Source organism: Uloborus diversus, chromosome 5 (genome assembly GCF_026930045.1).
Source record: "Uloborus diversus isolate 005 chromosome 5, Udiv.v.3.1, whole genome shotgun sequence".
NCBI classification, from domain to species: Eukaryota; Metazoa; Arthropoda; class Arachnida; order Araneae; family Uloboridae; genus Uloborus; species Uloborus diversus.
This window is the reverse complement of record NC_072735.1, coordinates 130,714,145-130,728,188: the sequence shown is the minus strand read 5'-3', so window position 1 is coordinate 130,728,188 and position 14,044 is coordinate 130,714,145. Positions and strand designations below refer to the sequence as shown.

At 31.7% G+C, this 14,044-nt stretch overlaps 1 protein-coding gene across 1 annotated transcript in view; it reads left to right on the top strand.

Annotated features, from left to right (window-relative positions):
- Positions 1-14,044, top strand: part of LOC129223139 (low-density lipoprotein receptor-related protein 4-like) — a 161,688-nt gene that overhangs the window by 88,180 nt on the left and 59,464 nt on the right. The window contains exons 13-14 of the mRNA XM_054857706.1: positions 3,403-3,796; positions 5,543-5,760. Coding sequence (XP_054713681.1) covers positions 3,403-3,796; positions 5,543-5,760 — 612 coding nt within the window. The remainder of the gene's footprint in view (positions 1-3,402; positions 3,797-5,542; positions 5,761-14,044) is intronic.

Below are 14,044 nucleotides of genomic sequence, written 5' to 3'. Positions count from 1 at the left end.
CGTAAACTTTCCCCATAGAGATTTATGTTAACAGCAGCTGTTTAGGATTCTTTTTTTCAGGTACCGGTTTTTTCGGTTTTCTCGTTTTGCGCGCATGATATCTCAGAAAGTTTCTTATATATTTCCGTAAAACTTTTTATGCACATTTGTCTAGTTTATTTTTATGATCTGAACCTAAATTTTTACTAAAAATAAAAGTTAATATTGAAAAAAAAAAATTTTGCCCAAAATTTTGGACATTTTCGATATTAACTTATAAAATTTCAAAAAAATAAATAAATAATTTAAAAAAAATAACTAAACTTAGGTTCAGGTCATAAATATAAACCAGATAAACATACATTAAAAGTTTTACGGAAATATGTAAAAAAATTTCTGAAATATCATGCGCGCAAAACGAGAAAACCGAAGAAATCGGCACCTGAGAAAAAGCTGCTGTTAACATAAATCTCTACGGGGAGAGGTTACGCATTTTTACAATAACTTGAAAAGTTTTTTGTGTATAGTAATAAATGAGGTATCAAATTGTTCAGAATTAAAATATGCATAACATATATTTTTTTTTCCGGAAAATCGAAAATTTTGAAGGTTAAAGGCCCTTAGACCCCATAAAGCTAAGGGTGGTTCAAAAATACGTGTAAAAAAAGTTTATCCTCGATAACGGGACACCCCTCAATATTTTTAGACTTTGGATAGCAATGTACTGAAAGAATTTTAGCTTCTTATTTCAACTGAAAGAGGGTGCTCAACCCCCCCCCCCCCCAACTTCAATATTATGGGGAAGGGGGGTTGAAAATACATCGAATTGAAAAACCAATGCTACATATTATTTTATACACTAGAAATATGCATATACATTGCAATAAAATAATTATTTACTAAAAAAAGCCAGGGAAACTAAATATTTCTCAAGTTGGGGCATTTTCTATGATACGGCTAGTGTTAAATTAAGGGGCATTGAGCACCGTCTTAAAATTTGAGTAAGAAGATAAGACTTTTACAGCATAATACTATTAGTAAATAAAAAAAATAGGGGGCGCCCTGGACTCTAGCTGAAAAAAGTTTTTTTTTGACCACCCTAATAAGACCTTTAATTTTCTTGCTAGCAGTGAGCATATTTTCTTGATAGGAAATGCTTTTTTCCCCAACTTCACGGAAAATGTTATTTGTCCAGAATATAGAGCGCTTTCTCTCAAACTTATTTTTAATAGTGACTTTAGTTCTGTATAGGTAAAGTACGTCGTCCCCGAATGACGGAAGTCGATTTTTCTTCGATACATGCACAATGTTATTTTTTAATTCCAGGAATATCTCTGCTGAGCAAAGAAAGTATTCGTTCGTAAAAAAAAAAAAAAAAGAGAAAACTCTTGTTTGTGGAGTTTTACTATAGAGCTAGATAAAAATTTCCGAAACGAACATTTCTTTCTAACTGCACTGAAAACTTGGACAAGAAAAGTTCCTGTTAAATCATATTTACGGATTTAAGCATCTTTAATTCCTGTCCAACGCCTAAATCTGAGGGGGAAAAATGTAAACTTGTCTATTCAGCATTCGTAATCTTTTTTCAAAATGATGAATTGCACGCTTGGCAATAAATAAAAACTTTCTTACTTCCATACGTGGAGAAAATCATCTTAGAAATTAAAATTTCTGCTAAGAAAGCAATTTATGCCAGAAAGGAAACACAGTTTTAAATTTTTAAGTGCACAAACTCAAACAAAGTGCGACATCCAATAATTGTTTCTAATTCATCATTGAGAATATAATGACAAAAGCAAAGAAAATGTCAATTACGAAACGACAAAATTTATAAGTATTTAACGAATGACTTCTTAAAACTAAATCCCTTACAGGCATTGGGGGGAAGAAAGTGCGGCTTAAATTAAAACTTTTGACGTTAATTGCCGAAATATCAACTTACTCGGCAATCGAAATGAAATTATGCGCCTTTCCACAACCAATGAATGATTAATGGCGAGGGAAGCAATTCAAATTTCAATTAATTAGTCATTTCCTGCTTAGTACTTACTGAAAAGTTCTGTGCCAAATGGAGTGTGGCTTGACATGGTTTGAAGATTTTCAATTTTTTTTTTTTTTTTTTGTCTAAGAAGGAGTCACAGCTATGCGTAATTAGTTTTCCGAATTATTCATGCTTTTTTTTGAGGGGAAATTTATCTAAGCGTTTATTGACTTAAGCAAAAGTCGAGAATTACTAATAGGAAAGTCTCTTTTTTTTATTTATTTAACCTTAAAAAACTGAATTCCGTTTTTTTTTTTTGTGTGATTATTTAATTATCTATGGCGTACAATATAATTTAAAACATTGGTAATTCTTAATATTTGAATGTTTTTTTAATGTCTGAACAAAGTAATTTGAAAGTTATAAAAAATATAAAATGTGGAAAAATTATGTTTTATCTTTGCAAGATAAACTAAAATTTAATATGCAAAACTGTTCAATAAAACGTGAATATTTTCACAAAAAATGTGTTCCTTATTTTTAGGTCCTTTACCATTTTCTCGATAATGTAGAAGCCATGCACTAAATATTTATTAAGAAAACTGACATAATCTTAGTGCACAACTTCTAGAATTCTATCGTTCGTTATATACTGCTATTCATTTTTGAGAAGCGAGTACAATCTGAATATTCTTTCAAATACCACTATTTTCGTTTTATTTCTAAAGATGAAATGAGTGAAATTAAAAATGGTGATGCAGGTGCAAATAAAAATGAAATGTTGATTCCAAGAAAGCTTAAATAATTTTTAAAAAATCAATACTTGAAATTAGTATTTTGCTTATTATTAGCTAACAAATATAACTGAGGGGCCGATACCCGCATTAACACTAGAAAAATGAAGTTCATGCTGCATACAATAAGGATCTCTAAAAAACATGTCATTTTCAGGCGGTTAAACATATGGTTGTGATTTCACGAACGTTTGGTTTTATTTGTTATTTGAGTTGAATTTTAAGTCTCACGGATGATTCTGTAATAAATGTAAAACCTGTAAAGTTGAACACCCTTGTAAGTTGACCACCTGTTTTAGTTGCCTAATTTTAAATGATACAAAATCAGTCCTACATCATATCCATATATCAATTTCTATAAGTTGATCACTAAAGTACTTCACCCAAAACTTACACGATTTCACTGTAACTGAAAATAATTTTTTATTAAACTGATGAGATAAAAACAAATGACAGTGCAGTTGGGTGTCGTTAATCACCAAAGTACTGCACCCAAAGTTTAAAACTTACACAGGTTTCACTATACCTGAAAATGTATGTTTATTAAACCAATGACTTTAACTTTAAGCCTTTTCCCCCTTTACACTGCTATTGCCTGTACTATTATAAGTATATTTCGAAATTCGCCGTTATTGGCTTTTGTTTTAGGTCCTGACCCTTTCCTAGTGTACGCTAACCGTGCAGACATCAGAATGGCTACTCTTACGAGTAACGACGAACCCCCTTCAAAACTACTCAGTGGTTTGCAAAATGCCATTGCTGTGGATTTTCACTGGGAGAGTGGACGAGTTTTTTGGTCAGATATAACCACCGATGTCATAAGAACAGCTTACTTCAACGGAACGGGAATTGCGGATGTCATCACTTATGGCTTAACAAGCCCTGCTGGTTTAGCAGTCCATTGGCCTCTCGAGAAAATTTTATGGACAGATTCTGGCCAAGCTAGAATAGAAGTCGCTTCTTTTGATGGAACTAGCCGGAGAGTGTTGATATGGAAGAACTTGGATAAGCCCAGAGCGATAATAGTTAACCCTGAAGAAGGGTAAGTCAATAATTGGAAAAGTTTAGCCTAGTATTTTTATTTTTAATACAACAACTATAATATAAAGATACACATAATCATCTTAATTAGGTTGAAGTTCATAATTTTAATGCAGTTGGTGATTGCATTTTAGAATGCATAGAAACAATTTTAAATGCTTTATGAACCGTATAACGATTCGCGAAATTAATGACACAAATAAAATTAGTATCTCAGTGGACGAGCAAGCTAAAAAAAATATCAGAAAGTTGACCCACATTAATTAAGATAGCGGAGCTATGTTGCCTGTTGTATATCAGTTTAATATGAAATACACCTAAATAAACATATTCTAATAAATAAAGATGAGCATTGTCAAGTAGTATTACCGAAACTCGCAATTTAAAATACTAGAAAAACATGCGAACTCGTCGCCATTAAAAGCGCTCTGGAGATTTATCTTTCTAGGGAGGACCAGAGTTCCAGAGGCATCATCATTTTCTCTGATTGCAGATCAGCATTGCAGGCGGGCCAAAAGGGCAAATGTCAACTTAGTCATCAGATCATTGAGCTCACATAAAAAATCATTGCTGTCCAAAGGTCCTGCATTTTACAATGGATACCGGCTCATGTAAATATTTTTGGTAACGAGAAGGCCGATGATCTCCATAGGCATCCCGTAATGCTCCTCAGCCATCCAACTCCCTAACCCTCGTTGACGACAGCGCTGTTGCTGGCCGAAGACTAATCGGTCAACAAACTTAAAGAAACTCCATTCCGGATTTGAACTGTGACAGAGCCATATCGACTTCTATAACCAGACTTAAAGGGGAGGAGGATTTCTGAGGACGGACAGCGTAGTTACACCAATTTTTGTCCTCATTGCCCAGATGACATCCCTGCCACGTCAACACATCTTCAGGTGTCCAGCAATCCAGGCCAAAATTTTCAACATTGGTTTAGAAGCCCCAGTAGGCATACTATATACGGATAAGGCTGTCGAAGCTGCAAAGGCTGTCTACGACATTTTCGGAGCCATATAAATGCACATTATCATAGAAACGACATCATCATCATCATCAGGGCTCTCAAACAGCAACGCAGAGCACTACATTTATGAAACTTCCACATCTAACTAACATTTTTGACCTGATATCAACATAGGAAAATAACACCTAGCGTCAGAACAGGAAAATTTATATTGAACGAGTGACCGAATGGGGCGAAGTTTTGAGGGATTTCATTGATAATTGTAGTTCTACCTGCTTTAGTATACTATTATTTTTTAAACTGTTTGGAGAAAGAGAGATGCAAAGAAGTGGCTTAATGAATTTTTTCAAATACTTCAGAAAAACACAGAACTGAAAAAAAGCGTTTTCAAGACATTATTTCTACGAATTAGACCTCAATTAATATTGTAATATTACATTTGCATTTATTTTCACTGTAATGCCATTCTTGTATGACTGTGTATGATGTTTTTTTTTTTTTTTTTTTGCAAAATACCGTGTATTTGTTTTTCATGAAAATGTGATTTTCGCAAATAAACATGTGATTAACTCTTTAAACAGAGACAAACGAGATATTTGAACAAAATTCATAAATATATTTTACTAAAAGCCCCATTGTTTTTATATACAAGTTTGCACAAAAAAATGATTATTTTATTTACTAGGTGAAATGCATGCATGATCAATTGTTTCATCATATTAAAACAAATAAATAATAATAATTAAAACAACACTACGCATTATATCGTTTATAAAGCACCTTGTACTGGACGGACTGGGGAAGTCGTCCTCGAATCGAAAAAGCCCTTCTAGATGGAAGTGAACGAAAAGCTATTGTAGACACTTCTTTGTTCTGGCCTAATGGTTTGACATTGGACTATCCAGCACAGAGACTTTATTGGGCAGACGCCAAACACCACGTCATAGAAACTTCAGCATTAGATGGGAGCGGAAGAAGAAGAGTCATTGAAAGAGGTAAGTTTAGATGTTTCTTCCTTCCTTTCCTTTGAATAGTAACTTATGATTCTAAATAACCATTGGCTATTGATATTTCTAAATAAATGGCTGAAGTTTAACCGGCAAGCTTTTAAGTTTTTTTTCTACGCTACTTACATGATCTAACTTAATGCTCAGCCGTTAGAAGATAGTTCATCTTTCGAAATGGATAGTTTATTGAGACAAGCAGCAAGTTAATGCTAATAGAATCACTTTAGGGGTTTCTGAATAGGTTCACATCTGTATAAGTATCTACTTTTCCTTTCTTTTGGTAACTTTAATATTCATGCCAAAAACAAACATATGTAAACACCAGTAGTTTTTAACGAAAATCCAAATGTAGTTTTCTAAAAGCATATTAGAAACCTACGGTATCTGGATCCGGACATCTTGGAAAAAACGTTTAAATCATAGACAAAAAAAAAGTTTTTCTTTGGCGAGTATTTTGTGTTTCATTCATTCCATTTTTTTTAATATCTCAATAACTTTATGTTTCACTAAAACATGGCGTCTATAAAAGCACTCGGGTGATTTGAATTAAAATATTTAAGTTCAATCATAAAACTACGTTATGTTATGCATATATAGTGTTAATTTGAAAGTTTTAAACGTTCAAAATATTTCATTGTGTGCCGGAGGACCGTTTTTGGTACTACACATATGCACACTATAACATATCTTCCCATGAGCTGACTTCGGGCCAACAAGTCTCGAGTGATATTTACCACACCGGCAGTTATCCTTAGAATGAGATTTTTTACATCCTGAATTTTCTTAGGATGAACAAGATTCCTGATCTATCCCAAGAAAATGGAATCAGTGGCAGGCTTCTTCAATACATTATAAAACAAGGCCGTGTTAAGTTATTTCAAGAGGTTGATGTGACGCAGCTCAACCTAATTTTGTAAAAACGAACTACTTATTTTTCAATGAAGTTTAGAATTCGTATTTCTCAGTTCTAAACTTAGATTATCTTTTACTTTTTAGATTGCCATTCACAACAAATTATATCGATTTAAAAAGATGGATGAGACATAGGTGATAGAAAAGGATTTTGACACTTTTTACTTTAAGAGTAATTTATTGAATTGTAATTTATTCATTTTATAAGTAAAAGAATTTTTATACTAATTTAGAGAGTAGTAATCGAAATTAGCAAACGCTAAATTAGCTTGTATTTAATCCCTTTCTTCCTTTCTGCATCCATAAAAATTAGACATAAGACCTGAAAAATTCAAACAAACTTCATTTTTTCGAACGTGTATGTAATGTTTATGAATGCATTAGAATATATACGAAATACATTCCTCTATACCGCCGTGGGAAGGTAAAGCGCAGTACCCACAGAAATTAGTTTTTGAGATATTTTAAGAAATGTGCTTTGGATTCCGGACAATAGGGCGATGTTAGAGTTGTGTTTTATTTTCAGCGGAAACGAAATAAGCAAGCTTGTACAGTAAATTTTAAGTTCAATAGATGTTAAAAAGGTATAAAAAAAAAAGAAAATAAAAGAAAATTAGCTGACGCTGAGTTTTATATTCCCACGGCAGTATAAGAAGTTGCAATTACTAGGGCTATTTTTTTTTAATGTCCGAAAAGTTTATCAGCAAGTAATGTGAATAAGAAGACGTTCACAAGGAACAGCAACGTAAGGAAATGCTGTTTATTATGAACGGACGTACATATGTTTTTGTTGCATGCTGGCCAAACATCCTTTACCAGAGTTTGCTCATTCCTATTTCTAGTCTTTAGCTAACATGAAAATCTGACACCGACGACAAAAGTTTGTCTCAGACGAATGTAGAGAACTTGCTGTAAGAACAGGTAGATGCCTTCTATGCTAGGATTGAAAAAAATATACTGCCACGCAACATCAGACAGCTCAATTAAACAGTAACAATGTAGAGCAGTAGCTAAAGGATGTATATAAATATTTAAAATAAAATATTTCATTTTCAATGTAGTTTTCCTTCGGCAACCGATTGGACCTTAAAATGAAAACAGACTTCATACTTTCTAAAACATCAGAGAATTCTGTTTTATTCATGTATCGCGTTTATGAGTTTTTCTTATTCTTTGAGTAACTCGAGTTTCGATTTTATAACTTCAAACATACAGTATAAAATGCTCGGTATTACAGTGAAACCTGTGTAAGTTGACCACTTGCGGTGCACTACTTCAGTGTCAACTTAAACAAGTGGTCAACTTACAAAGGTTGATTTATATGATAAGGCCTAATTCCGTGCCTTGAAAAAGCGGTCAACTTAGACAGGCGGTCAGTTTACAAGGGGTGGTCAACTTCACAGATTTTACTGTATCTAACAATTCAACCCTCTACGATCTCCGTTTTATTTCTTAAAAAAATCCTTATTTGAGAGCATTTATATTTATTATATTCATACAGTCTAGTCTCGATATCACGAAGACTCACATCAGGAATATTACCTTACTTTCTATAACTCTAACTACCAATAACTCGAAGGTTTTACCTGGTCTCTTGGGACTTTGCGTTCATGTACCAGCTGCGTGGTTAACTCGTAAACTTTTGCGTAACTTTTGGTACAAATTTAAATAAACTTACAACTCATTGAGGTTGCTTATAAGTTCATAAATATTCAAGCAGTCCACGTTGTCCATTAATTGATATTAAAAAACAGCCTTAAATATATATGAACTTAAGGTTTTCTACAGAGTACTACAATTACGAGAAGAATTTCAGAGAATTCAATCTCCAAAAAATGGTTTTAAAAGCCTGAAACTATTTTTTACTTAGTAAAATTCAAAGTCCTAAAATAATGAGTATTTAAACTTTACAAACATTTTATATATAGTATTTTAAGCTACACGGGACGTACATATAGGCTAATTTTAAAAAGTAGGCGATTCGAATAATTTCATTGCGTAACCCTTTCATAAGAGTTCAAGAAGATTTTCTCCCTTCTTGGGACAAAAATACAGCTGAAAGAAAATTAATATTTTCCATACAAACCATTTTTACAAAAAAATATTCTCTTAAAAATATTACAAATCCAAAATTCCACATAATAACATTTTTTTTTTTCAAATAATACCAGATGCAGCCAAAACCAGCAAAATTTAAAAGCCAGTGACTACAAAATTCTTTCTGCCCGTAAAGCGAGAGTCTGAACTTATTTTATGACCTAAAATTACTTTTATAAGGTTGAACGCAGAATCGTTTATAGTTAAGGTTACGGAAAACATTGAGGAAATTGCTTTCTGCTCGTTCAGGTACTGCATCATTTCCGGAGTTTCAGAACGTGGTAAAGGGATTCGCGCTGGAGCTGGATATTGACATTCATGTAGTTGTTCTTTGGCAGGCACCGTAAATCATAAGTGACATTTTCTTCTCCTTTCCTTTTTTCGTGTTTATATTTGGAAATAATTTAATATTATCGCGGAAAAAGAGAAAAATATACTTCGGCTCAAAAGCAGCTTTGTCTATTTTGTTTATTGATGCCAAGAAAATTTTATTTCAGCGAATACTCGATTAAAAATCATAATTGTAAAGGCTGTAAGCCCTCGTAACTTATGCGTTACTTACACCTATCATTAACGGTCGGTATTATCTGATTTTTCAAAAAAAAATCAACAAAATACATTTTTTGCAAGGATATTATTTTAACAATATCTTTGAAATAGCTGTTGTATGAAGCATATGTAATGTTCGTATGTTTTTGGTTATTCAATTGTTAACGTTCAAACAGTAATAGGATTTTTTTTTTCATAATTATTATCAACACTGTTATTTCCAATAAAATAGTTGTTCATTAGTAACTAAAAATAGAGCAACATAGAGAATGTTAAGCATGTTAAAATTCACGTAAGTCACTTTGGTTATCACAACCTTATTTTTGCCTATTTGTTGCCTCAAATATCTGCAAATGGTCTTTCTTGCATTTGAAATCTCAAATGAATGAGAATATTGCTTTGATATTCAAATTGATCCTTAAAAAAGTTTGAAGTTTACTGAAAAGCAATCTTTAATACAAGCATAAAGTTTATTTTTGCGAAAAAAAAAACATATTGGTATTAATAATCACTATAATAAATATTAAAACTAGCAGATTTAAAATAATTTCAAGCTAAAGCCCATTGAGTAAAGGAATTGGAAAAAGTAAGAAGAGCAAAGTTCGTATGCTAAAGACGTATTACAAATATAGCTATGATAGATGTAAGAACTCCCGAAATTTCAAGGAGGTAATATCCGGGAGGTTTTTTTTTTTCTACAATAATAGTTAAAAAAGCAAAGGTGTTTTTGTTTTCTACAAATAAAAATGGGATAAATTAAAAGTTGTTTTTAAAATCTGAAACTTTAAATGACCAGAAGTATTAGTAGTCATTTTTTCATTCTTATTAACCGGCTGGAATATTCGTAACGTTAACCTGTAAAATATTAAATATTTTGGTTTATAACTATTTAGCTTTGCTTAATCAAAACACCATCAATTATCTAAACTAATCAAATGATCATTAAACAATTAATTTTGAGGGCGAATTACTCCCCCCCCCCCCACCCTCCCTCCTCATGGGTCTCCATTGCGAAATCCAGCCGTCAAAATACTATCAGTGTCAACATCTTTCAATATTTACAAGTTTGTTTTTGCTATCTGCATAAATAAAGATATGCTAACTAGGTGACTGTAAACTATCTGATACTAACTAGATTTCTGTTTATTTCTTAAACCTAAATGCATCCAAGACTGCCATTTTATTTTACGGTCTACATTTTTTTTTGTCATAAAAATATATATGTATCTTTCAATTGTAATACATTCGCGAGTTGACATTACGGATATTATTCAGCGTAAATACCTTCATTTTCAGTAAGAAAAGCATACAAATACCTTGATGTACAGCGATGATGAATTATCTCTCAGATTGCATTATCAAAGTGCAAAACTATAAAATTAAAAGATGCAAAATTTTATCTAGAAATTTGTAAAATTTAAATTTCCGTAGTGAAATCGTCTAATCGTCTTTGGAAAAAGTATTTTTAATAAAAATGAAAAAAACCCGTTATTTTTCCAAATTGTCCTACATTTTCTAAAATTGTTTGGGGCATTTTTATGTCTCTTTGCTATGAATGTAGTCCTCAAAAAACCTCTTCTTCGTGTCCTTAATCTGCTAAAATCATGCAGCGCCAGGGGAAGAAAAGTAGATTTGAGTCAGTGACTTGAGAAAAACGCGTTTAAAGAAAACATCCCAGGTAGGCTTTCATTGATTTTTTCTCCCTCTAAATCATGCTTTACAGCAGCACCTACTAGTGCTACTAGTACTAGCTCGTGCCGCAAGACAGATGAGAGGTCATCCTACCATTTGTGTCGGTAATCTCTAAATTTTTAAATTTGACACTTGCATCTCTTTGATTCATTAGAATCTACAACTAAAAAAATAAGCACTATTTTTAGTAATTAAATGAATTTTCAATAAGAAAAACAATGTCTCACAGAAAATATTTTAAACTCGCTACAAAATTGCAAAACATATCAAATGAATTTCAACTTAGCTTGCTACTCATTAGTTAACAAACATATTTTTTTAAGTATTCAAATAAAAACATAAACATTCATTTTGTGACAAACATTTAATACGCAAATTAAAAAAATACCGCATCTTTGAACGAATTAACGCACAGAAAGAGAAAACATGGCTTAAACGTTAAATTGGAAAGAAAACCTAGTAAGTTTAAACAGAACAAACGAAAAAGAGCGTTTTGTAAACTATCCACTGGGCAAGAAATCATGTGTCATATTTGCTATCTAAACACAACTCCCATGACAGACTATAAATGCCAGTGGAGATAATTGATCATACCCAGGCAACATGGCCAGGATAATCATTCTTCTATTCATACGCTCATCATTCTATTTCTCTCCATTTTCTTCCCTTTTCTCACATTTTTATCCCTTAAGCGACAATCTCGAAGCCCATCAATTTTAGAGCTGAGGCATTTTTTCCGTGTCTGAAAATTTTTATTCCGCCCACAGACTGGATTTCTTTCGTTTTTCACTTTAAAGGTATTTTGGAGGCGGAACACAAAGTTTCCCATTTTCTAAGGGATTTCGTTTAATTTTATATGACCTGACATCTGAAGTGTATGAACATTAAGCTGTCTGCGGGAAGATATTCCAGTCTGAGTTTCTTTCTAAATTTTTGCCGGAGAAACTTAGAACAAGTTTGATATTACCTTATTTATTTGAAACTTCCTCAGTTACTCCTAAACATAAGTAATTATTTTACTATTATTTTAAACATATGCAAAAGTAGGGGAATGTGAGGCAAAGTGAAATAGCGGGACGAAAAGAAATGGTCAAATATTTACTCAAGTTTTTGCGCTATCTATCTGGCAATATTTGAACAAAGTAGCAGCACATGTAGTCTGTCCCAATCAGGCAAAAATAAAATACCGCCAAAGATGAAAGCATATGATTATACAGGCAACTTTCAGAAATCGATACTCATATTATTACATTTTGTTGTAAGCCAAAATTAATTTTGTTCATATAAAATAATAAATTTCTTATTATTAACATTTTAAATATTAACTGAGCCCTTCTAATGTTCGGTGCAATATTTATTTAGTTAATATTAAGTTTCTTTGTATTTAAAATATTTTGTGCAGTTTCTCAAGTACATGCGGGACAAAGTGGAAAGGGCATTTCTTTTATTCACGCAATCATTTACTAAATCACTTAGGCATTCATTTATTAGTCCGTTTATTTAAATTCCATCAATTTGTAATTCACTTATTTATTCATTCATTCACTTATTTTGTCATTCATTTACTCTTTAATTCATTCATTTATTTTTCTTCATATATTAATTAACTCCTTCAATTATGCATACTCTTTTCAATTATGCATTCAAACTTTTATTCACTGATTCATTTGATTAAAAATATTTTTTATAATCGAATAAGAAATATTTCAATGGAAAAGTATGTTATTTTATGTTTTGCTTCATGAAAAGAAAAAGCAAAAATTTTCCTCTTTTTTTTTTTTTTTTTTTTTTTTTTTTTTTTTTTTGAAGGCGCAAATTTAGTGCTAAAAACAAAAAACATTGTTTCAATTCAAGGTTTATTGCAAAATACAATGTTCTTTGTGCACGTAATGTCATTTTCATCTTACGTATTTCACTTTGCCCAACATCTCTCTACATATGCGTTGTTATGATTAAACTTTCTCTAGTGTATAATGGAATCTGGCTTTAAGTTTTCCACCATGATTTGACTTTGTATTTCACATTTTTTTTGAAAAAGTTAGGAATACATATGTAATAAATGAGAAAACGAGGAACGTTTTTATCATTGTGGAACTGAGACTGAAAAACATCAAATCAATTTTTAGATATAAAAAATTTTTAAAGTTGTAACATTTCTACAAACGAAGTACGAATTCAAAGTTATTTTCCAGGAACACGATTTAAGCAGAATGCGCTCTCTTTGTAAGAAAAATACCCTCTTGAAAAGTCTAAAAATATATCATTGGGATAATATCGGTGAAACTTAAATAATTAAGTGTAACAGTGATGACATTTTAATCAATCGTATTTTTTTACATTCAAAGTATAAGAAAATAAGTGAATGAATGAATTATTAAATGAAGTATTAAGTGAAAGAATGCAAATAATTTAGTTAGTAAATAAATACGTAAGTGATTTAGTAATTGATTGAATGAGTAAACGAAATAAACTATTTCACTTTGCCCCGCATGCACTTGACTAATTGAAAAATACTAAAGCTACAGATAAGGTAAATATTAACTAAAGAAGTACTACATCGAATATTAAAAGATCCCAATTAATATTTTAAACGTTAATAACAAGAACTTTTATCATTTGATAATGTCGAAACAATTTTTGACTTACATCAGAATATTACAATGGGGTTGTTTTCATCAGTCAAATGTACTACTTTTAGTCACTGAAGTTGATAGAATGAGCAAAAAAAAATGGCAAGGATTGAGGAAAATCATTTAATTTCGAAACGGTTAACTTTTTTTTTAAATGTCCGATTTTTCAAATAAGACGTGGTCTTTATGACGTCAAGGGGGGTGAACACCGGCCTGCACTTCACTAGTGCCCTGAATATTTATGCTTGATGTCTATCGAGTTTTCAGGTTATGATTATTCAAAAGCGAATTAAATATTGTCCTCAGCGCTAATGGCATTAGTGAATGGCATTTCATCACTTGTGATGTTTTTAAAAAAATGAAATTGAATCTCCTAACTTTTTTGAAATATT